This window comes from Boleophthalmus pectinirostris, unplaced genomic scaffold (assembly GCF_026225935.1).
Source record: "Boleophthalmus pectinirostris isolate CB_2022bp ecotype Guang Dong unplaced genomic scaffold, ASM2622593v1 HiC_scaffold_15, whole genome shotgun sequence".
NCBI classification, from domain to species: domain Eukaryota; kingdom Metazoa; phylum Chordata; class Actinopteri; order Gobiiformes; family Gobiidae; genus Boleophthalmus; species Boleophthalmus pectinirostris.
The window spans coordinates 29,558,242-29,586,156 of NW_026571070.1; the positions used below are offsets into that span (position 1 = coordinate 29,558,242).

Here is a 27,915-nt window from a genome sequence, read left to right on the forward strand (position 1 = left end):
TAAGTTGTTCCAGAATATACGTTGCACCAGCCAAAATGTGTAATGAAGAAAAAAAAAACACATAAGTCACACTAGACTACAAGTCACTCTTTTGGGGGAAATTTATTTCATAAAATCAGAGACCAGGAACCAACATTTCATCCCGAAACATAAGTTATAGTAATAATAGAAGAGAGAACAACAGACTGTTAATGCCACATATGAACAGTTCTTCAGATAATTACAGCATAAACAACAGAACAGAACAAGTTTACCAAACTCTCCATCTCACTCCAAATCACTAAATCCATTCAATTCTTCATCCTCTGTGTCACGTCTGAACAACTCCATGACCTCCAGAGGTAAACAGAGCACCGCTTCCTCTTCTGTGTCGCTGTCGTCAGACTCAGCATCAGTTTCAGTTAGAATTATTCTGTCATTTCTTAATCCTGACAGGATGGTTTCAGTCATCACTGAAGTCACTTAAATTTTTTATTTTCAGTGGTGCAGAAGTAATGGTGCAATCAGCTGACATGATACAGACAGGACAGAGGCTCTTTCTGCAGGAGACATGTGCAGTAGAGTGAAGTGACAGTGGTACAGGAGTAATAGGAGCAGCAGATACTGACACACAAGACTAGAGCCTCTCACGGCTGTCAGTCTGAAATTTTAATATATAAGTCGGAAAGGAGTATAAGTCGCAGGAAACACCCAAACCATGAAAAAAAGTGTGACTTATAGTCCAGAAATACGGTACTTATTGCTGTATTAGTTGTTTTCATAATGTGGTAGTACCAATTGCAATAATAGTGTGGTAGTAGTAATTGCAGTTGTGGTTGTAGTAGTAACTGGAGTTCCGGTAGTGGTACTACTTCTGTACTAGTAATTAACAGTAATAGTAGTAGAAGAAGCAATATCATTGGTAGCCAACAATAGCACTAAGCAGAAACTGTAGCAGCAGTAGTAGTAGTAGTAGTAGTAGTAGTAGTAGTAGTAGTAACTTTCCTTCTGGTCTTATAGTCCAGAAAATACGGTACACGTCAAATTTTTTGTTTCGCATTAGATCCAACATCCAAATCGAAGAGTTTGAACACCCACTTCAATTTGTATATATAAAAAAATACTCTAACACATCCATAACCAGCTAGTAGTAACATATTTTACATTGGATGCCCTTCCGTGTACATGTCAGATTTTCGCTTTGTAGAATAGACTTGAAGTACTCTGTTTTTCGACATTCTATACACTACACTTTAATACACTTCACCCTTCAAGCCTATTCTTGTTTCACGTGCCGAGATCCCTTTATGCTAATGCTAATTCACATGACATTTCCCTAGCATCCGCACGCTTGCTTCGAGGCTGCTTCCTTGGCATTTCAATCGGCGACAGTAATCACAAATAGCCCCGCTTCTTTACGAGAATTAAGCCGTTAAATTGTCCTCTATTTCTCAAACCCCGCACCCTTTTACCGCCGTCCATTCACAGTAAACTTTTATTTCACTGCATATTGTCGCCTGGGGGTAGACGCCGAGCTACATTCGCTAATAGCATCTAGCCGTGTAGCGTTCATTTATTCGAGCTTTTTTTAAAATTGCGTTTGCGTTCTCACGGGATAGGTCACTCGTATTAACACTGACGAAACAAGGAAGGAAATAGCACTCGGAGTCAGGTAATAGAACAGCTACCGGTTTAGGAACCCAACACCGCCAGCTCGCGATCGACCTTTGACCTTTCTCCTGAGTCGACACCTGAGGGGCCGCTGTTGACGGGGCCACACAGAAAGAGTTTTATGAGGGCCCCAGAGTCAGACAAGAATAGGAAAGACTGTCTCTATAGCGATAAAGAAGTTAGTTAAAGAGTCCATATTAGGATATTTTCTGATCTATGTTCTATTGTCGTTTCCTCATCGCAAACAGACCTGGAGTTGTGTTCTTTTTGTTTCATTCACACTTGTTTAACGCACAAATCCTGCATATTTAGGCTGAGTTCTTCTCTCAAACTGAAAACAGAATTCCAATTTGTGATGTCATGTGGTAATACAGGAAATGCTTTTCTTCATAGAGATGCTTTTGTTTTGTCTGGAATGTTTCACAGTATGGTATTAAACCTTTCTATTTTCACTGAGACCAAACCAGACCAAGTTACAGGTCAGATCTATGGAGAGGCGACCCTGCTCAGTCAGAATACCTGTTTTTCTTAGCAGTATTGAGCTATAAAACCTTCTGTAATTGAATAAATGTAAGGTAGAGCTGTTTAATGTCATACTGTGCAACATTCCAGACAGAGCAATGACATCTCCATAGAAACAAGCAGGTGACAGACCCAAAAAGTTACTTAGTGCACCTGTAACATATCTACAAGGCGACGAACCAATCAGAACACTTCTTATTCTAAGGTGAACAAAGACACGCACACTCAAACGTTTTTGGTGTGAATTATTTCCATCATCATCCCAAGAATTCAAGTAAAAAACATATTTCTTCATGTTGTCCTCTCTGAAATGAATCATGGCATATGTAGTTCCTCATGTTGATAAGCTGTTGCTACTATAATACAATGCATTTAAGCTTGCATTATGTAAAAACTGATATACTGTGACAGTCCACGATATTACTATGAGACTTTTGATGCTACGATATCACAATATTTCGGTTATTGTTGCATCTCTAAGACAGACCATTTCTAAAACAAGCAAATACTAATAAATACACAAAGGAAATTTTGCGTAACATTGGACATTTTAGTTAAAAGAAACGACAACACCAAAAATTTAAAAGAAAGAAAGAAAGAAAGAAATGAACTATAATACTCAGCCAAATGAGTTTGAGGCGGTGTCAAAGAAATGTCTTGCCATGGAGCCCAGCAGCAGCATGGTGAGATTTAGTAGGCCTATTGCTGGGTTTCAGATGACATTACAGCTTTCTGGGTGACAATATTAATGAATACAGATGGGGGTAGCTGTAATGAATATTGCTAAAATGCAAAATGATGTTGTAATACAGTGAGTTCTTGGGTTCAGTCACTAATTGAAAATATCAGGCTCAACATTTGGAATTTTGCTTTTGGATATTTCCTGGCAAAGTATAATCTGGCCCTTACCCCCATCTGAGAGAATCACATTCATCACATTCGCCCCATCCACACTAGTATGTATTCGAGTTGTTTTCGTTTCCACACTAATCCGATGGCAAACGGCTCCAGAGACGGAACGAATCTGGTGCCGCCAGCTCCCATGAATTCATCTGAGTACGGATCTGATCTGGCACTGTATGGACACCTGAAAACGCTGATACGCTGACGTAGGTCTAAGGCTGCGTTCAGATTGCAGCCTGAAGTGACCCAAATCCGATTTTTTTGGCCCCTATGTGACCTGTATCTGATCTTTTAATGACAGTCTGAATGACACAGATCCGATTTTTTCAAATGCGACCCAGGCCACTTCGATATGTGCTCCTAAAACCGATACATATCTGATCTTTTGACATGCGACTTCAGTGTGAACGGTCAAAGTGCATGAATCCGACCTACACGTTATCAACAAGCCACAAACGTCACTATTCTGCGGTGAAGTAGGCGAAAATTGTTAATGAACTCCGTGTCACTGAAGCGAAGCACATCACCACTCACCACTCTTGGCTCCGTCTCCACATCCACACGTTCCTTTCAACGGACGTCGCTGCCGCTGTCCTGCAAAACACCATGGCCAAAAACCCCGTCCTTCTCCTTCTCCTCTTTAAAACAAGTAAGTTGTTCATGTTCTGGCTCCGGTTCAAGAGAAACTTTAAAATCTCCAGGTGCTCAATGCTCACATGTTTGGACAACTTCCGTAAACACAGAGCACGCTCGCTGTGGTTGATGTCATCTTGTCCTCCAGTGCACATGCGGGACACTTTCGGGTCGTTTACCGTTCACACTGGAGTCACATACAAGTCGCAATTAATTGGAAATGTGAACGACCTCGCAAAAACATCGGATTTCACAAAAAAATCGGAATTGAGCATTAAGCCCTGCTGTCTGAACGAAGCCTTAGTAATTCACCACCAAAACGCTAAGATGCTAGAATATATGTCCATTCATATATACGGTCTATGCTTACAACCTGCAGACGTATAATCTCTGAAAAGTTTCACATGAACCATCTCCAACGCGATAGAAACACAGAACAGATTCACCATCAGCAGAACACCCCTCTGTCACAGAAAGAACACTCATATTCCACTGAGTCGTGTCCTTTAGTCCGACAGAAGCTGAACCGCATCAGCGCACAAGAGCGAGCTGTTTTTTGAGCGCTCAGTTTATGCAAATGAGCCATGTGGTTTTAAGTTTCGTTTCTGTAAAACGTAAATAAATATGCTTAAAGATGTGTGGATATGGGAGGGTTTACAGACACAGAAACGATGTGTCTGGACGCAAATAGTTTCCGATAAGGTGATACAGTGATTCGTTTTTAGTGTCATCATAGCCTAACTTATTAATATTATTGTATCAAAAATCTACCATCACAGATACCTTATGTTAGGGTGACCAAACGCCCGTTTTTCCCTGGACATGTCCGTTTTTTGCCTCCTGTCCTGGGCGTCCGGGCTTTTATTTTTAAAGTGATGGAAATGTCCGGGTTGTCATTACCTTTCACTGGGGCCATTAAATTGAGCGTCTCTCGTAGCTCTTTGTACACTCAGAAGGAGCGAGCAGACACAAACAGTCGGTCAGTTTGCAACATGCCGAAGCGCAAATGTGCATTTAACACTGACTTGTACAAGAAATTCCCTGTTTTCCATCCCGGTCGAGACAAGTGGGAGGTCATGTGCACAGGTTGCGAGGTGAGAGTAGCTCAGTGTCGAGGTCCAACCCCACACCCCCGCTAAGATGTCCGGGTTTTCACAAATGAAAATATGGTCACCCTACCTTATGTAACTATAGCTTTATTATTATTTCTTATACAGAACTAATTCTTTTTTTTTCGCTTTAACGTTTTAAGACCGTAAAAATCATGTATAGCATTTTTAAGAGTTAAAGCTACTGTATTTGACCCATATTGTTCACTGCATATACTATTTACACAAAATGGTGCATTAAACATTGCCATGACAACATTTTTAACAACCTTCTACTCTGTTTTATTTCCTTTCAATTGAGAAGTAGCCTCGCTGTAATTTACCAATCGTTGCTTCACTTTCTTTTCCCTATCTGTTCGAACACCCAAGCTTTTGTGCGAAACCTCTGCGAGTTCCAGCCGCCGTCGTGTTCCGTCTCATTTCGATCACTTTAAACATATCTGGGCTCCTGTCTCGTGTTTATTTGTGGAAATCCCCCTCCACGACCCACAGACACAGACATAGCTTCAGTTAGCCTATGCGTGGGGGGACCGGGGCCTTATAGAAAAGCTACAGGAAGCGCCGCTGAGATTTATTGACATAGTCTCTGCAGTGTCACATGTGGAGGGCCGAGGGGGTCCTGAGGGAGCGTTAAAATCACAGTGCGGCTCAGTCTGTGCTCTTAACCAGACCGCAGACACTCGTAATTGATTCCACTGTTTATGCGTTTGACTCCTCCGTGAAGTTTTAGGTGGGAGTACAAATATTTGAAAAGTATGTAAGACACAAGATCATGTTGGGTTCTACTTCGGTTGTATTTTCGCAGCAACAGAGAAAATTCTATTCATTTCAAAACATCTAATCTAACATCTAATCTAAATCAGGATTTTAGAAACAAAAAACTTGAAAAATATGCATGATGAATCCGTGTATCATTTGTTCATTTGTTTTTCAAAATAAAACCAAAAATAACTGAACCAGGACTGAACCAGGACGGTCCCGGAGATGCGCCCAGGTAGACTGTCGGGTGATCAGGACCGAGACCAGGACTGAGACCGATTTAGTCCTGGTTCAGTCCTGGTTTAGTTTTGGTATAGTCCTGGTTTAGTTCTGGTATAGTCTTGGTTTAGTCTTGTTTTGGTCCTGGTTCAGTCCGTATGCGGCGCAAAAATCTGGCATCACAGGTTAAGTCACGGAAACGGGAAACAGTTGTTATCCATTTTTTCCAATATTCATTCAAACGCAAAATCGAAAACTGAAAAAAAACCTAATCGTTACTCGTTTTTTCATTTTGGTTTCGGAGACAAATAATGAAGAAACTAGTTGTTTTTTCATTTTCTTATTTTTGGCTTTATTTTGAAAATGAACGATACACAGATTATGATGTTATCTGCTCATCTCCGTGGTAATACAGGAACTGAATGCCTTACTTTGGGATATTCTAGGTAACAGAATAACCAATCCATGGAGAGAAGCAAAAGTTACATAGAGGGAGTATCATGTGTCTGTCCCAGCTGCCCTGAAGCGAGGTCTCCAATCCGCACCAACGGCCCTGCCAACCACCACCAACACTCACGCGTACACCACTTTCATACTAGGCAATGTGGGTGAAGTGTCTTGCCTAAGGACATTGCAACAGTTTTCACACAGCACCTGATTTTCCTAACTTTTTAGCCAAGTTATTTTTGTGTCTGTTGCACTGAAAAATATGTGTCCTTACCGGGCTTGCATCAGCACAAACCTGGGCCTTCCCCTGCTTGTTTCCGTGGAATTGTTTTTCCTTTGGCTATAATCTTCCACACTATGGTATAAAACGTACCTATTTCCATGGAGAAACTTCCAAAGTACCTTCTATTTCCATGCAATCACACCACCGCGCCGCCTCCGAAATATGGAGCTGTGTTTTCTTATTTCCGAGTAGAAGGGAGGTCAATATAAAATAACTCAAAATGGATGTAGCTTTAAGAGTTTTAGAAGTAAATAAGTCATTAAAATTCAATCTATCTTAAAAAAGCAGCAGTTTACGCTACATTAAATACACGGCACTAGATTTACGCCGCCTTAAAAAGTTCTAGTTCATTTGATACAGTTTGCGGTGCTCCCAAGTTATTCCTCACTTACCTTATGCATTCTGAACATCCTAATTACTCACAGAGATGAGTTTCTAAGAGTTTTTCCACAACTTTTAGAGACCAGAATCACCAGAGATTTGCTGTCACTGAGAGAACTTCCTGATTATCAATGCAAATGACAATGGACAATGAAACGATTAATAATTAGATTCAGACGGTACACAGCGGACTTATTTTGACCTCTAGAGCTGTTTATACCATATTTTCCGGGGTATTAAGTGCTCTGGATTATAAGACGCACTGTCATTAAATGGTCTATTTTCGAACTTTTTTTACAAATAAACTGCACCGGAATTTAAACGAAACACAACATTTAGATGGTTCAGTCGGACTTTGTTTGGTGCGTTCACGGTGACTCTGGGCTTTGTTCAGTTGTGGCGTGTAGGGAGGGTTCGCAGTGACTCAGTTGTTCAGTGTCTAGAAGTGGCACATTGCACTCACTTTTTCGGTTCGTTCCTCCGTTCCGTTCGTTGTCGGCGTGGAGTGATGAGTGTGTCTGTGCGGTCGCTGTCTGCTCCGTGCGTGTTTTCGTGCACTGTGGGTGGTGCGGCTTTGTAGTTTACTGAAGTCGTGCTGGGACACCCGAGTGGATTCGTCTATAGGGCGCTCTGGCTTGCGGGGCGCACAGTTGTTTTTTGATGCGGTTGGAGGCTTAAGAGCGTGTCTAATAACCTAGAAAATATGGTACATGGGGAAGAATACGCACAACCGGACCCACGTCACACAGAGCATGTTGTTTGCGCCATGCCCCTTTTACGGAGAAAATGATCTCTCTGAGCCAAAACGTTCCGTCTTAGTGACTGTTGTTGTTCATGTTAAACATACCCAGGGTAGGTCTTAAAAGTCTTAAAAATGTCTTAAATATCATGGTCCTAAATTAAGTCCTTAAAAAGTCTTAAATTATGTTGTCCAAGTATTTTTTATTTCATTAGCTTTTTGTGAACTCAACCGGGCTGCACTGCAATGTTGAATGGAGGAAAAAAAACAACAACATGAAATCATGTAACATGAATGAATGTCTAACTTGGAGTATGCGCAAACAATACTTAGTTTGTCTTGTTAGAATGTTTTAAATGCATTTTTGGCCATTTTACAAGCATCACATACTACTATAAATGAGTTCTGAATGCAATTTTGTAATGAAAGTATTTTTTGTTCTTTACATCAGTGGGTAATGGTATTAGAATTGGATCTGGTGTTTTTTGACCGCATAATGGGTGCGATGTTGGTCATAATTTTCATTTAAGTGGTTTTTAAAAAGGTCTTAAAAAACGTCTTAAATTTGGGGTAGTCAAACCTGGGGATACCCTGATGCCAAAGAGTTGCTGTGTGGTTGGGTGTACAAACAGAAAAGCTAAGAAACCTTTGCTGAAATTCATTCCCCTGACATGTCCACAAAAAATCCTGTCAGAAGAAAATTATGGCTACAAGTCAAACGAAGAGAAGCGCCCAATGGGATGCTGTTACGCTGAACCTTAATCGAGGAGCAGGTTACGGCTTTTACTGGCAAATAAATATTAGCCTAGTTATTAAAATCTTGATTTAATTATAATATTGTTCATTAGTCTTCAAGAGACAAACAACTACACCAAAAATGAATTGGACTAATGAAAATACCTATCTAGGCTCACCTATGACAGAAATTATTCTAGCTCTACATGAATTAACTAACGTACTTTAAATCTGAGCCAAATATAAAGGCAAAAATACAGAAAAACTATTTCTTACTAGAATTTCTTACTCTGGAGGCTTAATGAGATACAAATAAATGTGTGGGTATGTCACTTCTGGACTCTGAGTGGGGTTGTTGCTCTTTGTACATGGGAGACTGAAGGGGCATGTTTTCATATTAATTGAATTAAGCTTTTGTACGAATCGTTCACAGTCAACGAGCGACAAAGTGGTCATGTATTGAGTACTCATATTGATTTGGTGTATGTTTATTGACCCTAATTTGCATTAAAGTTAATGAGAGGGTCATTTGTTTTCCCCCAGAAAGGGGCAGGAACGTCTCTTACCAGTCAAGTTCCCAGATGTGCCAGTGTGGTATAGGATTTTGAGCCCGCGGTGAGGAGAGGAGCAGTACAAAGTGGAGACAAAACCCACCGCTGTGGACTTTGGAAAAACAGACATTTATCCCAAAATTGAGGCAGGACTTTCAGGGCTGGAGATTGGAGTTCTGGTGAATAATGTGAGTGTGTTGTACCCATATCCCGAGTACTACCTGCACATTCCAGACCTGGATAATTTTATCACAAACACGATCAATGTGAACATGACCTTACTATATGGGGTCGACACACCACATAGTATTTTGATCCCGGGGTCAAAATCCTATTATGGTATGTTGAAAATCTGTATTTTATTAATAAAGAACTTGAATTCTATAGAAAAACTTTAAGTATTAATACTAGGGATGGGCATGATTAGTCGATTAGTCGATAATTGATCATTAAGAATTTCATCGATTACGTAAATTTTTATCGACAAACCGAATGCAGGTTGCTGTGCGTTTCGTGACCAAACAGGGGTCCGTACATGTCTCTCTGCACTCAGAAGGAGCGAGACACAAACAGTCGGTCAGTCTGCAACGTACCGAAGTGCACATGCATATTTAACGATGATTTGTACAAGAAATTCCACACTTTCCGTTGCGTTCGGGACAAGTGTGAGGCCATGTGCACAGTGTACAAAGCAGCACATATGTTTCGGTGTCCAGTGGGAAAAAGTTTTGCCAGGTGAGAGTCGCGCAATGTCGATGACGAGTCCCCACCTCCCACCACCCGTAATGTGTCCTGGTTTTGACAAACGCAAATATGGTCACACTAACCTGTATTCACCTGAGTCATGTCTTTTAATCCGACAGAATTGAACCGCATCAGCGCACAAGAGCTGTAGTTTTATCTTCACTTAGTTTATGCAAATTAGCGATGTGGTTTTAGTTTAGTTTCTGTGAGAGTTGCACAAAACTGAATTAAACACATTATAATAAAGGGGCTGATGTGGCTCTAGAGTGGTTACGGTTTATTTGTCGTAAAGTTGAATTTATTTATGCAGATTAGGAGTGCAGATGGTAATAATAATGATGACCATTTTAATATAAAAACGTTAATGATTAATCGATAATCGATCGTTAATTCTCTCAATCAAGAAAATTTCATCGAATGCCCATCCCTAATTAATACTATATCTGCAAATTAAAACATATTGACATATTTAAAAGTGTTTTTTGAAGAACTCATATGCATTTTTTACGTCGAGTATAACTTTTGAATGTTAAAAATGACTTAGTTGTTTAAACACATATTTTACTGAAAATGAGATAAGTAGTTATTAATGAGTTAGGTAATCAAAGTGATGTATAGTAGTTAAATAGGGGAAACCTATGACTGTAGTAATCTGACCCCCCAATATGTTTATTATAGTTATTATGATGTAAAGTAAGAAGTAATGTTAGTTGAATATTGACAATGATCAATTATAAATAAAAAAGGTCAAAAGCCTATGACTATAGTAATCTGACCCCTCAATATGTTTATTATAACACAACATGACTAAATTCAATGCCGTTATCTTTACAAACCATTGCCTGAATTGACATTATGATTAAGGATTATCTGAACATAGCAAACTAAAAACCATAATAATGTAAAATACAATATAAAAAGTGACAAGTTTGCGATGTATATGCAATTATAACAATACGTTACTTTTACACAAAATACCAAGTCATTCTCCATCAAAACACTCCTTAAAATACCTTCAACAAAGTGAATATGTAGCAATATATAATAAAAATAAATTACACGGGGGATAATGATCAGATAAGTAACTACTAAAGAAAAAAGTAAGGGGAGTCAAAATCTTATAGGGGGGGTCACTTTACTATAGTGGTATGCTGACCCCGGGGTCAGTATACTATGGGGGTCAAAATACTATCTCACACTGGTCCAACGTATAGAGTACAGGGCCTTTGAGTACTGTTCCTTCAAAATATTGTTACTTATTTAGAGCACAGTTGCTGCACTTCACTGAATTAACCCATCACTCCCCTCCCTGTGGTGTAGTCGTGGTAACAGGTTGTCAGTGATGATGTGATAGGCGCAGACACGTGTACAGATCTCATCATGACATTACCATTTCAATAATACATGTCCTCTCTCTGCATAATGCATTTGTTTTGCATATAGGCCACTGATACCTTACAGCACATGCTTTGATAAAGATATGCATATATTTATTTAGCTATATATATGTATATGGGACATGTATATATGTATATAGGACGAGGCGGTTGTACGTCTTCCCTGTCACGGCTCAACTGTCAGAGCAGACAAGTGAGCGCTCTTACCAGGGTTCAAGTGCAGTGGGAGGGTGATCATAATTACATTTGAATCAGGTATTATTCACATGCATTAATTAAATTTAAATAATCTTGTATCATCTAAAACGAGTAATGTAAATATAAAATATCTTTAAATTGCAAGAGCATAAAGAGCCCATATTACGTTATTTTCTGATTTATGTTATAATGTTTCCTCATCACAAACACACCTGGAGTTATGTTTTGTTTCATTCACACTGAACAGAAAACTTCAACAGAAAACACCCTGTTCCACCTTGTGATGTCATGTGGTATTACAGGACATTTTTTCTCTGTGTTTTTAAACTCCATTCACCTTCACTAGAATCATTTGGATGATTCCAGCCCTGTTATTGCCAATCTCTACTGAACTAAAGGTAAATAGTAACCAGAGGTGGGACTTGCAAGTCGAATCAGACTTATTTATTTATTTATTTGAGACCGGGACAAGCACTTTTTTTTTTTTTTACATTAACCTTAACAGGAGAGATGCATTGTATCAGGTTGTAGCGCCAGTGCCAATTTCCACCTTTAGTCCCTGGGCAGGTTCATTGATTGATTATATTTAACTGACCTTGGCTATCAACTGTTCTTCCTGGAGACCTATGTAGCATGTTTTCAGACTTCAGTCACTATTTTTAGGACTTGAGACTTGATTTAATAAAATGGACTAAGACTCGACTTGGACTTGAGCCCTGTGACTTGAGAAGACTTGAGAAGCACTTTTAAATCCTTCTTCTTCTTTCTATTCTGACTGTAATGATTCACACTAAGATCTTGTCAAGACATAAAAATATTTAAAAATGCATTTCTACAACTCTTACATACTCTATAAATACTCTTATATAAATATACTATGACTTTATAAGTACATTTTAGCTTAAAATTCATATAAATTGCAAAAACCAAAGCTATATTTGGTACTTTGGTTTAAAGACTTGAAATGACTTGAAGCTCAAAACAGACGACTTGGACTTGACTTGGACTTACAGGTCAGTGACTCGAGACTTGACTTGGACTTGCCTGTACTTGACTTGGGACTTGACTCGAACTTGAGGTCAAACACTTAGAAAACAACGACTTGGTCCCACCTCTGATAGTAGCTGATCACTTGAAAACTAACACTCTATGACATCACAAGGTGGAACAGAGCATTTTGAGCTTTGGAAATGTAGACAAACAAATAATAAAGGATTAATCAAACATGTGTGAATAAAACAAAACACACTGGGTACGTTTATGATGGCTTAAAACTCACAAGAGTCAATTTTGCGTAATACAGGACCTTTAATGAAACTCATCTTATCTAATCACCCTCAACTCATTCATTTATAAAGTCCTATGTTCTTCTCCTCCGCAGCAGAACCATCGGCTTCCTCAGCCTCTCCATCTTCTTCGCTGTCACCACCACCAATATCCCTTAGCTAGGCCCTGATATTTCCGATCTGTTCTACTCTCCCTTCATGTCATGACTGATCTCTGTACCTGCCTGTCTAAGCTCCAAAGTTCTATACGTCATCCAGAACTATTTCCCTGGGCCTGATGTCCTCATTTCACTGTTAGCGTCAGCATCATTAGCGTCTGAATATTACATTTTCTCACCTCGAACGTGTCTCATCATCACATATGCAAGTACAGCATGTGCAGCTCCCAGCACACGGTTAGCGGTCAGCAGTATGAGCTCATTATAACATCGGGGCTGTATGGTGAGTGCTGTGGTTGTGTCCTTCAGCAAGACTCTCCTACCATGTTGGTTTTGTTCATATGTGATTAGTGATGGTCTGAGAAGAGAGAGGGAAAAATAATGCAGATAAAAAGCAAAACAAAAAGATCCAGATTGATTCTCTGCACTGAATTTGAGAACATGCACTCCTAAAACGAGTCTTGACCCTGATCTTGTTCTTGCAGGTTCCTCTTACCCGGCAGTAGGCCCGTCCCTGGGTCTGAAGAAGTCTGCGTCTCTGGAGAGTCTGCAGACGGCCATGGCGGAGGTGAACGTGTCCAGGGCCCGCTCCCACATCGTCAGGGGCCGAGGCTGCAATGAGAGCTTCAGAGCCGCCATCGATAAGTCCTACGAGAAGGCCCCAGGCTCCAGCACCGCTCCCACCACAGAGGAGGACACCAGCATGGACACATGTGAGTGGAAAAGGGGTTAAAACTAGGGATATGATGTTATTCAGATCTCATCTTATGATACAATCTATGCATTCAAAGCAATAAACCTTTTTCACAAGGGCCGGAAGTTCCCCGCTGTAGGTTTGTGGAACAAAATGTCTGTGGAAATGTCTCGCATATTCTCCACCAGGTTCATAAATCTGCCCCATCACCAAATCGTCAACCAGGTCCACAAAGGATAAACATTCTTCCATGAAGAATTTATCCACAACTATCAAGGTCAGAAAGACGAAAACTTAAAGGCGAACAACATCGAGCATTACTGAACTAACCCCAAAACTATGGTTATAGTATCCAAGAGATGTCTTGTATTTGAACTGCACAAGTCGATCTATTTATGCTAATATTGATATCATGAAATTGATTTTTAATTTTAATTCTAGAATCAGGTTGAGTGAACAAGTTTGTGGCTATACCAGTTTGTCAAAGCCTGATCCTGTCAGATCTCAGAAGCTCAGCAGGGCATGGATGGGAGACCACTGGGAAAATCAGGAGCTACAGGGGGGCGCCAGTCGCAAAAATAAATTGCCATTGTGTCCTTGTGGCACTTCACCCACATTGCCTAGTATGAAAGTGGTGTGTGCGTGAGTGATGGTGGTGGTTGGAGGGACTGATGGCAGCTGCACTTCAGTCAGTCTGCCCCAGGGCAGCTGTGGCTATGATAATAGGTATGTAGTGTCTTTGTGACAGATGTCTGTGAAAAGGGGTATTTAAATAAAAATAGATAAATATGCATAATAAAAAAAAAGTTATTTATGTTTTATTCATGACCATAACGTCAGTTTTGTTCAGTAGTTCACTAAAGCGTTGTGGTTCGCCTTTAAACATTTCGTCTTTCTTCCCTTGATAGTTGTGGATAAATTGTTCATGTTAGAATGTTTGTTCTTTGTGGACCTTGTTGGTTGAAGATTTGTTGATGGGGCAGATTTATGAAGCTGCTTGGAAAATACGGCAGACATTTACACACAGGTTCTGCCAGAGAAAATCTTTAACCGGAAATTCCACAAATCTACAGCGTGACACTTCCGGCTGTTGTGAAAAAGGTCTATATGTCTATGCTAATATCAACTTTATGTTAGCTGCTATGCTAGCATGTCGTCTCTGGGGAGTACCCGCTGAAGTGCATTGTGGTGTTTTTCAGCTGACTGCACTCCAGAAAAGAATCCCATGTTTCCACACATGACAGAGTGCCCTCGTATTCAATTAACTGTTGTCTTATTTTTTCCTCTTTCTTGTTATCGTCCTTTCTTTACTCCATCTTGTTCATTCATCTTTTCTTTCACTGACCAAGCTGCAATGTTGTGGTTCTCTCTTCTTGCATTTGTTTGCGTCATTGCACATTTTGGTGCATAACATTAAGTGTATAATTTCCAACAAAAACATTTCATGAATAATTACTAACAAGGTCCCAAGAGTAAGAAAACGTTTAATGCGGCACATTAATTTTGCCTAAAACTATATATCATTTTTTATTGAAGCATGTCAGTTGGCTTGTTCCAAATTGATAATAATTCTAACTCCACAGCTGCATATGTCAATCTAGTTTTTATTTCATTCTTTGTTCCTTTCATCTGTCCTTTTGTTCATCTTTTTTTTTTTCTCTTTTTCTTTTTTTTTAAAAAAGGACCCATATTATGCTGTTTTCTGATCTATGTTCTAATGTAGTTTCCTCATCACAAACAGACCTGGAGTTGTGTTTTGTTTCATTCACACAGTTTTAACACAATATTAGACTTAAACTTAGACAAACTTTACTAATCGACAAGGGAAATTATTTGGACACAGCAGTTCACACATCACAATATAATATAATAACAAAGAGTAAAAAATATAAATGGTAATAATAAATTCTATATAAGTAGCAGAAGAGAGCAATAGACTGGTGTGAAATAAGACATAATTATATAAATGCATATGTACAAGTCAAAATAAAATAAATAAATAAATAAAGTAATAAAAAAAGAAGTAATAAAACATAAAATCTCAGCTTTATACAAGACATTAAATCTTGCATATTTAGGCAGAGTTCTTCTCTCAAACTGAAAACACTCCACCTTGTGATGTCATGTGGTAATACAGGAAGTGCTCCACTGTGTTTTTAAACTCTATACACCTTCATTAGAATGATTTGGATGATTTCAGCCCTGGAATTGATTGACAATCTCGACTGAACAAAAGGTAAAAAGCAGCTGTTCACTTAAACTGCTGCTTCATGACATCACAAGGTGAAACAAAACATTTTGAGCTTTGGACATGTAGACAGACTAATCATAAAGAATTACTCAGACATGTGTGAATGAAACACAACTCCAGTTTTGTTTTTGATGAAGTAACTGCATTATAACATGTTTTAACACTCACCAAAATAAATGTAATGTAATATAAGACCTTAAATTAACCGTTTACTTCCTCCTCTTTCTTTCTTCTTCTACTGTCTTATCCTTACGCTGCACTTCCCCATCACCTCCCTCTCCTCGTACATTTCAGAGCTGGTTGGCCATGAAAGTCAAACGGAGTTGAATTTTGCTGCTTATATTGGCGTGTGACGTGTGAATGAGTCTGCACGCACCACCGGTCTCCACGTGTGATTGACACTTGAGTTATTTGTGTAATGCTAAAGAGCTGTTTGCTTTCAACTAAATGAACCTAACTCTTTTAATTACTGTGATCTTCATGGTGCCTACATTTGAAAATTGCAAAATCGCTGTAATCAATCTCACTATAGATGCTTTATGAGTCCTTGGTTCGCCATTGGTAAACGCAAGATTAAAGGGGCATTATGTCATATTTCTGGTGGAGCCGTTGTTGCTTTGTCTGATATGTTCCATAGTGTATCTCAGTGTAGTTAATACCCCCAAGTCTAGTTCTATTTGTCAAAACCCTGCAAGGAAATAGATGCAGGATAGATTAGTTTTGATTGAAGAAGATCCTAATATTTCCAGTTATTTTTTGCAATTTAAGTCGTGCAAGTCCAACGAAGAGCTTAAAATGGTACAAAGGGAAGAACTGAACAGTCAGAGGTTTAAAAAAAAAGATAAAAGAACAAAACACAAGTCCAAGCTCTGCCAAAACTACCTCAGGAAAAAAGAACAAGATGGTAAAGCTTGAAAACCTGGAGTGTCCAGCAGCAGCACAGTGTCCAGACTTAAACCCCATGGAGCTGGTTTGGGATGAACTGGACAGAAGAGTGAAGCAACCTACAAGTGCCACACATTTATGGAAACTTCTGCAACAAACTTTTGAAAGTCAGTAATGTTCTCGACTAGCTGGGAAATAATAATTTAAAAAATGCTAGCCGAAAAATGAGGATTCAGAATCAAATTTGGCTTTAAATTGGAGAGTGGTTATGACGGCGCGTTGTTGGTTGGTAGATATTTTAGATTGTCTGGTTAAGAAAAGAAAACAGCCAAAAGAGGAAACGATGGCCGTCCAAACCTACTTACCTTTTGAGTTTACAGATCAAGATTACCCATGGTGAAATGGTACGAAGGGAAGAACTGAACAGAGGTTAAAAAAAAGATAAAAGATACAAAACGCAAGTCCAAGCTCTGCCAAAACTACATCAGGAAAAAAGAACAAGATGGTAAAGCTTGAAAACATGGAGTGTCCAGCAGCACAGTGTCCAGACTTAAACCCCATCGAGCTGGTTTGAGGATGAACTGGACAGAAAAGTGAAGCAACCCACACATTTATAGAAACTTCTGCAAAAGACTTGGGAAGAACTTTCTGACTTTTTTTTTTATTTCTACTGTAAAAAGAACGAGCCACGAGTGTGTTCAGCTGTTATATCTGCTAAGATGGACACTTTCATGAATCAAAAGTTTAGAATACATTTTGGTCAACAGTAAACAGTAAAAAACTGGAAAAAGTGTGGTGTTCTAAAACTTTTGACTGGTAGTGTCTGTAGTCCTCTGCACTGAGTTCTACACATCCATCTGGGATCTTGCTGAAACCTACTGGTGGAAGTGTCACAACTGCAGCACAAGCCGGAAAATCAAACTTTAGTTAAATCCAGTTGAGAGAAAAGTACAGATGTCTTACCCATCCACAAACGCACAAACTGCCTCCCTCTGCTCGTTTTTCACAAACTAAAAGCTCTTAATTTCTTCTTCTAAAAAAAAAAAAAAAAAAGTACATCTTTAGGTGTTGCACAGTTTTGTTTTGGTTTGTTCAGCGCTGGCTTCTGCCCAAACCACAGTCCTGCTGCGAGTGGTCAGTCAGAGTTTTCAGCAGTTTGTGAACTCGTGAAAATAGTGAGAATTCATCTTGCTGACAAGGCTTAAGTTTAATGCCATACTGTGGAACATTCCAGACATTTCCTTGGCACAAGCAGTTGATGAACCCTTGAACTGAACCTGTAACTGATGATAGATATGATAGATGTTACAGATGGTAACTTTAACACTTTAGCAGGTAGCTTTAGAGAATCATGTTTTATAGTGAAGACAGTTTGAAAGCTGTGAGGATCAGTGAACTTGTGCACCACATCATGACATCGCAAGTTGTAACAGATCATTTCACGGCCTTGGACTTTAACCCCCACCATTTGGCTCACATTAAAAACTTGAGGACCAGGGGCGTGGGTCGAGGTGGGAGATGCAGCGGCCCCAGTCAGCCCCCACGGTCTTTTCCAGTCTGCCCCTGGATCATTTTGATTTCTTGAAAAATCTTGAATATTTAACCTGAACCTAATATATTATGGATTATTTATAGACACTGTTACTTCAAAACTGTAATGTGTTATTTATTTATGACTTGTTACTGTCATGTCAAAGTAATGTGTTATATTACAATATTACTGCTTTTAAAATATAAGGAATTACAAAACTATTGCAGCATTTTAAGTTATTCTCACCAAAATAACTGCGAAGATGCCGAACTTTTGCACCATATATGGACTAAACCAGAACTAAACCAGGACTGAACCAGGACTGAACCAGGTCTAACCCAGGATTGAACCAGGAGGACTAAACCAGGTCTAAATCAGGACTGAACCAAGACTGAACTAGAGCTGAACCAGGACTGAACCAAGAACTGAACCAGGTCTAAACCAGGACTGAAACAGGTCTAAACCAGGTCTAAACCAGGTCTAAACCAGGACTGAACCAGGACTGAACCAGGACTGAACCAGGACTGAACCAGGACTAACCAGGTCTAAACCAGGACTGAACCAAGGACTAAACCAGGTCTAAACCAGGTTTAAACCAGGACTGAACCAAGGACTAAACCAGGTCTAAACCAGGTCTAAACCAGGACTGAACCGAGTACTGAACCAAGACTAAACCAGGACTGAACCGAGTACTGAACCAAGACTAAACCAGGACTGAACCGAGGACTGAACCAGGTCTAAAACAGGACTGAACTAGGCCTGAACCAGGGCTGAACCTGGACTAAACCAGGACCAAACCTCAGGTGTTTCACCACTGCTGATATCGCTGTGATTTTGGCATGAAGAAAAACAAAAAAACCACCACTTGAATCCAGGTTAAAAAAGCATTCTAATGTGCATGACTGACATTTGCTCAGAGTAAAATAGTAATTTTTTTCCCTTGTACTGCCTTACATTACTGCGTTACAGCAAAAAGCAAAGCATTACAGTAATTTGTTACTTTCATAACGCATTACTCCCAACACCGTTTATAGAAGCGTAAATGATAAAGCAAAATACAAGCTCAGAAAAGTTGATTCTCATGATACGGACCTTTAAGCGACTCTTTGCCCTTTCTTGCTCTCCCCTCTCCACGCTCAGACATATGTAGGAGCATTGGACACACACACCTGAGCAGCAGGTAAGGACCAATCTGCAGATATGAGTTTCCTCCCTCCATTAAAGACTTCCATTTAAAGCGCCGCGGGGCATGTAGCAAAAGAACCATTTTTTTTCTCCTTTTTTCCTCCTCTTCGCTTTGTTCTCATAAACCCTGTCGGCGCGCCACTAAATACAGCCTTATCTGGGCCAAGAAAAATGGGAAAGCCGAGCGATTTTCCCCTGCGCGCTATATTGCTTTCTCCCCCATGATATTCAAATAAGTCTGTTTTTCAATTTAGATAAAAGAAGCCCGCCGCCGCCCGTCACTGAGGTTAATAGTCAAAGTTGACAGATAAGCCTTCGCCGTTACCGTGTGTACCGTTATTTACATAAAATAAGGAACCTGGCATTACCTAAAGGAAATGTGTCCCCTCCTGATAGCCGTAGACGATTGGACCGGGCCTAGTGTACCGCCGGAGTGACAAGGCGTGTGCTAACAAATGTAATGGGGCTTTTCTTAGAATTTGGTTTTAACCTTGGTTCAGATGTGATTTTAATGGGCTATTAATTGAGCTCAAATTGTATTCCTGTCTCCGGTTTGATGGCCAGAGTCTTTTTTTCATTTTTGATGAAATTGCGTCGGATGGTTCGAGTATTTCAAAAGCTATTGTCTGGCTTTTTGATAAGAGATAGCTTCTTTTGAAAGTCAGTAATGTTCTCTACTGGCCGACTAATGACTAGCTGGGAAATAATAATAAAAAAATGCCAGCTGAAAAATGAGGATTCAGAACCAAATTTGGCTTTAAATTGGAGAATGGTTATGATGGCACGTCGTCGGTTGGTAGATATTTTAGATTGTTTGGTTAAGAAATGAAAACAGCCAAAAGAGGAAACGATGGCCGTCCAAACCCACTTAACTTTTGAGTTTACAGATCAAGATGACCCATTAAAAAAAAATTTAAATAAAAAAATGTCAATGTTAAGTAGATCTGCTCGATTATGGAAAAAATCATTATCACGATTATTTTGATCAGTATTGAAATCACGATTATTCAAACGATTATATTTTTAGTTACATGATGCATTTATTCAGCATTTCTCTTAAAAAAAACAATTTATTATTGATAATTTACGCAAACCTTTCAAACTGAAAATAAATACAGGCTTCAAATATGAACCTTAGAGCAGTTTTGCGATAAAACATAAAATAAATAAAATATACTTTGAACATGAAATAAGGCAGAAAAACATAAATGTATCCAAAATAAACTACATATCCAGATATGCTACAATCTCTGTATTTAAAAAATTAAATGAATATATACTTATTTATCTAAAAAATATCCCAAAATAAAGTTTTGGACCCACAACAGAGAAGGAGCAGAAAAGTTGAATATGCTTCCGCCGTAGCGTTTCCGTCTACACTGCCTTTACTTACAGGAGGCATCCCAACAAATGTACAGAATCTGCAGAGAAAGTATTAGTGAACAGAGAAGGATCTGCAATCACTTCTGTCAAATTCTGGATGCACCAGTTGGTTTCAGGCGAATTAGATGGATATGGACGAGACCTGGAGAACCAGTCGATGCTGGGACAACTTTGTGGAAGGAGAAGCTGATGAAATTGCTTGGTGTGAAAACTTCTATATGTCCAAAGATGCCCTTGTTTAAGTACAAGCATGCCCAATCCAGTTCCACACACTTTTGCGTCACCGTATGCACGCAGATTTCCTCCTGAAAATGCTTGTCTAAACGCGAAATAAAAAGTGTACAGACCATCATCATATAAACGTAGCCTGAGATCCAGAAAAGACAAGAAGTGAGCGTGATCACCGGTGACTCAAAGAAAAGACCAATGAGCTCCTTCGTTTCACATGTGTCACTGAAATAAAGAAATCTGGTTGGACGTTCATGTTTCTGGCTCGAGGTGCAATGGAGGAAGAGGCGACCAGACCAAAATATGGAAAAAAAAAAAAGAAATACAGAGAGAGATTGAAATGTCATGTCAGCAGTTATGAGTGTTCACACTTGTGCAGGTTTTGACATGGAAAATGATCCAATAAAAGGCAAACTAATGTGGGAAAGACAAAAAATGAAAGAAATAGAGTTAGATAGAAAAAGGCAGCAACGAAACACGATAACATTAGTAAGTAATTCTGTTTCAAGTGAAGCGTTGTGTAGTGGTGTTTTATTTGAATCATTTTACAATTCATTGTAAGAAACACCACAAATCAAACAGAAATGTATTTGAAAACCCAGAAAGTCACAATACATCCCCCTTAGAAAGAGACGTTCTTGTTCTCTAGTGTAGCAGGATGCAGAAGGCTGTGGACTTGTTTATGTCTTCCAAAAACAACACTTTCTCCCAAGTGTTTTCGTCGATCAGATTTCTTTTGTGCGTGAATTCTATTGGCTGGTGTTTCCTCGTATCTTAAAGTCACTTGTACCCCCGTGCCCTCGTGCCCCCTGCCCTCTGAGACTTGGAGGATTACACTGTGCTTTACCTTATCAGTGCTCTGGCATCGCTAAGCAACACGAGCGCTGGTGCTAATCTCAATTATGAAAACAGGCGGCCGGGCTCAGAGCTGCTGCCCCCGCTCCTGCTCTTAAGACGGTGATAAGCGGGCGCATTGTCTCAGAGCGCCAACGCCATTCACAAAAACACGTTCCGAATCTGCACTGCAAAAAGCAACATCTAGATCATTTAAAATGACCCAAATTAAGAAGATTTTACTTTAATTTGCTGTCTGCTCTGGCTTCTTGTGGCTCAGAGAATAGACTTTAAAGCGGCTCTGCATGTGTACAAGTCTCTTCATGGCCTAGCACCAAAGTACATCTGTGACATTTTTGTGCAATATAAACCATCTACACCGGGGTCTCCAACCTTTTTCCTCCTGTGAGCTACTTTGTGAGCTACTTTGTAAAACAAAAATGCCAGAGAGCTGCTCATTTTAGTGGTTGCCAGAAATGTTGTAGATATAAGAACCACTGTGAGCCATTATCCAGTTATCAGTACACTAAATTAGGCATCAAAATGATACAGTTACAAAGGAAAAAGGCATTTAAACAATCAAAATTAATTTATTCAACATAATATTTATAATTCAGAAATCCCTTGGCGAGCTACTTGGAAGAGGGTGGAGAGCTACTGGTAGGTCCCAAGCTACAGGTTGGAGACCCCTGGAGCTCCTGGTTGGAGCTCCTAATGTAGTTCTAGAGTCCTGGTTTCGTCCTGGTGTTTCCTGTTTCGTCCTGGTTTCCTCCTGTTTCCTGTTTCGTTTCCTCCTGTTTCCTCCTGTTTCGTCCTGTTTCGTCCCTGGTTTCGTCCTGGTTTCGTCCTGTGTTTCGTGTTTGGTTTCCTCCTGTTTCGTCCTGTTTCCTGTTTCCCTGGTTTCCTGGTTTCGTCCTGGTTTCCTGTTTCCTCCTGGTTTCGTCCTGGTTTCCTCCTCCTGGTTTCGTCCTGTTTCGTTTCCTGTTTCCTCCTGGTTTCCTCCTGTTTCCTCCTGTTTCCTCCTGTTTCGTCCTGGTTTCGTCCTGTTTCATCCTGTTTCCTCCTGTTTCCTCCTGTTTCCTCCTGTTTCGTCCTGGGTTTCCCCTGTTTCCTCCTGGTTTCCTCCTGTTTCCTCCTTGTTTCCTCCTGTTTGTCCTGTTTGGTCCTGGTTTGGTCCTGTTCTCCTGGTTTCGTCCTGTTTCGTCCTGTTTGTCCTGGTCCTGTTTCCTGTTTGGTCCTGTCCTGTTTGTGGTTTCCTGGTTTAGTCCTGGTTTCGTCCTGGTTTCGTCTTGGTTTTGTCCCGGCCTCCTGCTGGTGCCCAGAGTCGGACTCAACAGTGTTTCAGATTCATGTCTTTCTGAAGATGTGAGACAGGCTTGACTCTGTTTAAATCCAGCCTCAAAACGGTTCTGTTTACAAATAGGCTTGCCTTGGTTTGCCTTATTTGAGTAGATTCAGCTTGACAAGTAAAATGATCAGCCAATTGAATAAGTGTGTTTGTCTTAATTCAAGCAACAATCTTTTTCAATTTTATTTCTTATTGAGTGCAAAGAGTTGTTATTTTTCTTATCTTCAGCGTAACAAGATTTAAGTACAAAAAGTCTCGTTCCATTGTTAGATCATTTTACTTGTCGAGCGAAATTGACTCAAATCATGATAAAACTTTCTTAATTCAAGTCGTTTTAACTTGGCTAGATTTAAGATTTGCAATGTGGACCAGAAAACAAAATGCTATGCCGTAACTGGTAGGGATGGTACAAAATCTTGTGCGACAAGATCTCGAGAGACAAATTTCCAAAAGATCGTGCACACATGAGGAAAATGATCTAGTGAGATTTTATTCCAAGTATTTACAAAAAAGAGTTACGTATTGGTGAGTTACATCTTTCACAGTTCCAAAACAAGTACTAGAAGGAAAACAAAAGACATGAGATCCAAGAAAATACAAATTGGAAATTGAATCATAAAATGTATATATTAGGAATTACGTTAAAATCTCATCTTGTCTCCTTTTTCGTGGACCCAATCTCGTAGTACTCAAGATTCTTTTAACAAAACTGTAAGGAAAGGAATATTTTCAACCAGGAATCATCCTCGTTTTTACTTCCTGTGTCTATGTCAGCCAATTACAGCCTGCAGCCATCATTAGGACCCAAGACCAAGGACCCAGCAAAAACAAATTTAGTCAAATCTCCTTTTCTCCTCAAAAAGTATAACAAAAACCTCTCTTCCACCTTGTGATGTCATGTGGTAATACATGACGTGCCTTGGAATAGGCCTTATTCACACTTACAGGAAGACGTCTGGAAACATCTTTTTATTTTTGTATTAAATTAGATTAGAATACACGCAGTAATAGGCAATTTATGAAAAGAAAAATGAAAGAATACAGTGACATCATCAAGGTTAAAGAAAACCGGGCCATTTTCTCAGTTTTCCCAAATTTTGACACTTTTACTTTGTACTTATTGTAAAAAGTCCATGAAGTGGTGTAGTATACTTTATATGATCTCACAAAAAGATAAACAGTTTCTAATAATTTAACTACACTTTCACCACAACTTGACTCTAAGTTAATCAAAATCGTGAAAAAAACAAATTACCAAAAATTAACCTTGACTAACCCGTGCTCAATTATAATGTGAAGACCATGTACCACCTTCAGCAGAGCCATTCCAACTGAAAAATACACACTTGTAATTACCGTCCCGGGAGGCCTTTTTCTCCATGATTTAAATGTATGATTACTGACAGATTAATTACATTTCACACATCACTTTTGATTAGTCGCGATGGAAACTTCTGGAGTTTAATCAACCCTCCATCACCGAGGAGCTGGTTTTCAATCGAAGCTCAAATGAGTTCAGACGCAAATTAAAGCGCCGCATTTCTAAAGGATATCATTTCTACTGCTGAAAGACGCAGGCAGTGTTGAAGTAAAAGTACAGATACAGGAACAAAGACAATACTCAAGTAAAAGTAAAAGCAACATGTACAAAAGTCTACTTAAAGGTACTACGCAAAATTGAGTCTTGTGAACTTTTAGTCATTATTTGGTCATTCCAGTGTTTAAATGATCCAGAAGATTCTAGTGAAGTTGTATGGTTGTGTCATGGATCTATTAAAATAAGTGGATACAGGGTGTTGCTGCTTGTAGCTGCCTCCAGTTGATGTAGTGGTCACTCACTGATACTACAGAAAAAAAAATCCCATGGGCCAAGACAAGATTTCTCTCATAGAGCGCAATGTAATCACAAACTACTCGTGTTCGGCTGACAAGGCACCTACAACTTTCAAAAATGTCAGATTTTGTGGCGATTTTTACCTATTTTTAGATTATACACTTTTTCTCAGGTCAAAATCTTTCAGTTGTCTTAAAAAATGCTTTGTAATCGTTAGCTTCGGCTCCGCTCTAGCTAGTCTCGCTCCGATTGGTCAAAGCGATCACATGACACATGAGACCGTGCTCCGTGTTTGCGTTCGTGTGCATTCGTGTGTGCCCGCGGGAGAAACGTGCACCACAGCCACCGGAAGTACCTTGCCAAGCTAAAGGCAAATCTGGAGTCATGCACCATTGAGCTCGGCCCATAGATTTGAATGGGAGGCCATTGTGAAACCCTGGGGCTTGGGTTGTATTAAAAACACAGTGGAGCGCTTCCTGTATTACCACGTGACATCACAAGGTGGAACAGAGTGACAAGAACTCAGCTTAAATATGCAGGATTTGTGTGAATGTATGCTTTTGATGGAAAACATTATAACATAGATCAGAAAATAGTGTAATATGTGCCTTTTAAGTAAAAGTATTCAAGTACATGTTGAGTGTTGTGTACCTTTTGCATTTCGTGATTTGGAACAGAAGGAATTACCATGTGGAAAACAATTAAACTAGGTAATGGGGAACATGTCAAAACACGTTAATTTAGGCAAGCAGCAGCAATGAATGGTTAAAACACTCTGAACAAAGACTCTGGTCATTAAAAACTGTGCAGGGCTTCTATCTGTGATATCACAATCCTCAGAAATGTCGAATACTGCATGTTTTTTGTGAGGCAAAAGACTTCTTACAGAGGATTACTGAAACTAGTGTGAAATACAACACCAGGGAACAATATTCTAATATGTTCAAAAGCTCAAAAAGAAAGTAAATTTTGCATAATATCTGTAGATCTATATCTTGGAAGTTCTTGATGTAACTTGTCCTTATTGTGAGTGGGCTTGCATCTCCACAAACCTGACTCTGATTGATTCATCGATTGATTGATTCGTTTTTATTTCGAGTTTGTGCCAAGAGACAAACAATAATCATGTATGCTACATATACATTGTAAACAACAGAAAAGCACATTCCTCGAAAAAGGAGTGGGAAGAAGAAAAACTTATATGAACCCACCCCTATTCATGACATAGTTTCAAAATGTTTTATTTCTTTCTGTTTGTTTCCACTGACATGTTGTTCCTTGGGCTATAATATTCCACAGTTTGGCATAAAACATTTTAGGGTTGGGGGTTGGGGTTTATCTTCATGGAGAAGGTTCTAGAGTGTAGCTTTTACTTTGTTTTTCCATGGAACCATGCAATTGCCACCTCTTTAAAGCCCCACCACATAACTTATCCTTATTTGAGTGGGCTTGCATCTCCACAAACCTGACTCTCTACCTACTTGTTTCCGTGGAAATGTTATTCCTCTGGCTATAATATTCTAGCCTGATTCATCAGCCGGTATCACTTCGTGGAAACCGTCTGACCTCACAGCATTAGGATTCGTTCACTCGGCGGCAGGCAGGTACTTTTTTTGTTTCACCAATCGCTGCTATTTGGTTGTGACATATGTAATGCGCCGCTAACGGGGCTAACTGGTATATTAAGCTTTTCCCAAATGCTGTAGGAAGAAGGACAATAACGTCTTTCCCCTTGATAAAAATTCACCAGCGGCTTTAAATCCTCGATCTCGGGAATCGTTGCACACACAAAATGTATGTCTTCGTCTACATCCATCTTGACGCTTTGTTTACTCTTGTGTTGTACAACAAAAGGGACCCAGACAGGCGCTTGAGTTTGACGTCATGGCTTCACAGCTCTTCGCTGATTGGCCGGGGTTCTTGCAAACCATCTAGTGTACTCCGATTCTTCACCTAGTCGCTGGAGAGAAATGAAATTGCTCCAGCCGGGCTAATCATATTCCCCAGGTTTTACCTCCATGGAGAAGGTTCCAGAGTATGGGTTTAACTTTCAATTTCCATCGTATCCGGCAAGTGACATACCAACTCTACAAAGTTCCATGCTTTTACTTTAACTCTAAGTTCAGCCACTTTGTTACCTCACATTACTGCTTAGCCATAACCTCAGCTCTCCTCTCCGCCGACGCGATTAGTATGCGTCTGAACTATTTGCGTCGTGCTTTATTTTACAACAAGTACAACTCTGAACAAACTTCCACTTGACTCCCCGCTGATCACACGCACGACTTCAAGAAACCATCGCCACGGCAACTTCTGTTTTATCACGTACACAGCGCCGCTCCCGTTCTCCTTCTCCCCTCACATCAGACGCACGGTTTAAAGAGCTCGCGTCCCACCAGGTACTACAGCGTCTTTGAACAAAACACGCGCCATTCTACTGCTCATTAGCACCGCATATATTTACAGAGGCTCCTGCGAGATTTCACCAAGAATGTGCTTCCACTTAGCAAAAAAGGAGCTGGTTTTGTGTGCCTTTCAAAGCCAGCGTGCAACGATCAAAATGGGTAATTTGAGAGAAGAATGATCAGAGGAGGAGAGTAATGAAGTGCAACAGTAAAAGTACTATACCTAAGTACAATTTTGTGGTATCTGGTGCTTGTTTTGGTTTTGAGTTCAAGTCCTGACTTCTAGCAAACAAAAATATAAATATAAACTAGTATAGTATATAGTTTTTTAGGTATTTGTATTTTCCTTAATACACTTTACAATGGATACTTTTTACTTTTACGTCACTACATTTGAAAGCTGGACACTGTGCTCTACAACATTTATTGACAGGACTGAAAAGTAAAAAGTACTTTTCGTGTTTTGAGAGGTTATTTTTATCTTATTCATGGTGGCATTCTACCTTAAGTTTTGAGTTCAAGTCTTGGCTTCTTACTTTTTACTCTAGAACAGGGTGCCCACACTTTTTCAGCATGTGAGCTACTTATAAAATGACCAAGTCAAAATGATCGACGTACTACAA

At 39.6% G+C, this 27,915-nt stretch overlaps 1 protein-coding gene across 1 annotated transcript in view; it reads left to right on the forward strand.

The window, feature by feature from the left end:
- Positions 1-27,915, forward strand: part of pard3aa (par-3 family cell polarity regulator alpha, a) — an 826,722-nt gene that overhangs the window by 452,741 nt on the left and 346,066 nt on the right. Inside the window, exon 18 of the mRNA XM_055151054.1 lies at positions 13,200-13,427. Coding sequence (XP_055007029.1) covers positions 13,200-13,427 — 228 coding nt within the window. The remainder of the gene's footprint in view (positions 1-13,199; positions 13,428-27,915) is intronic.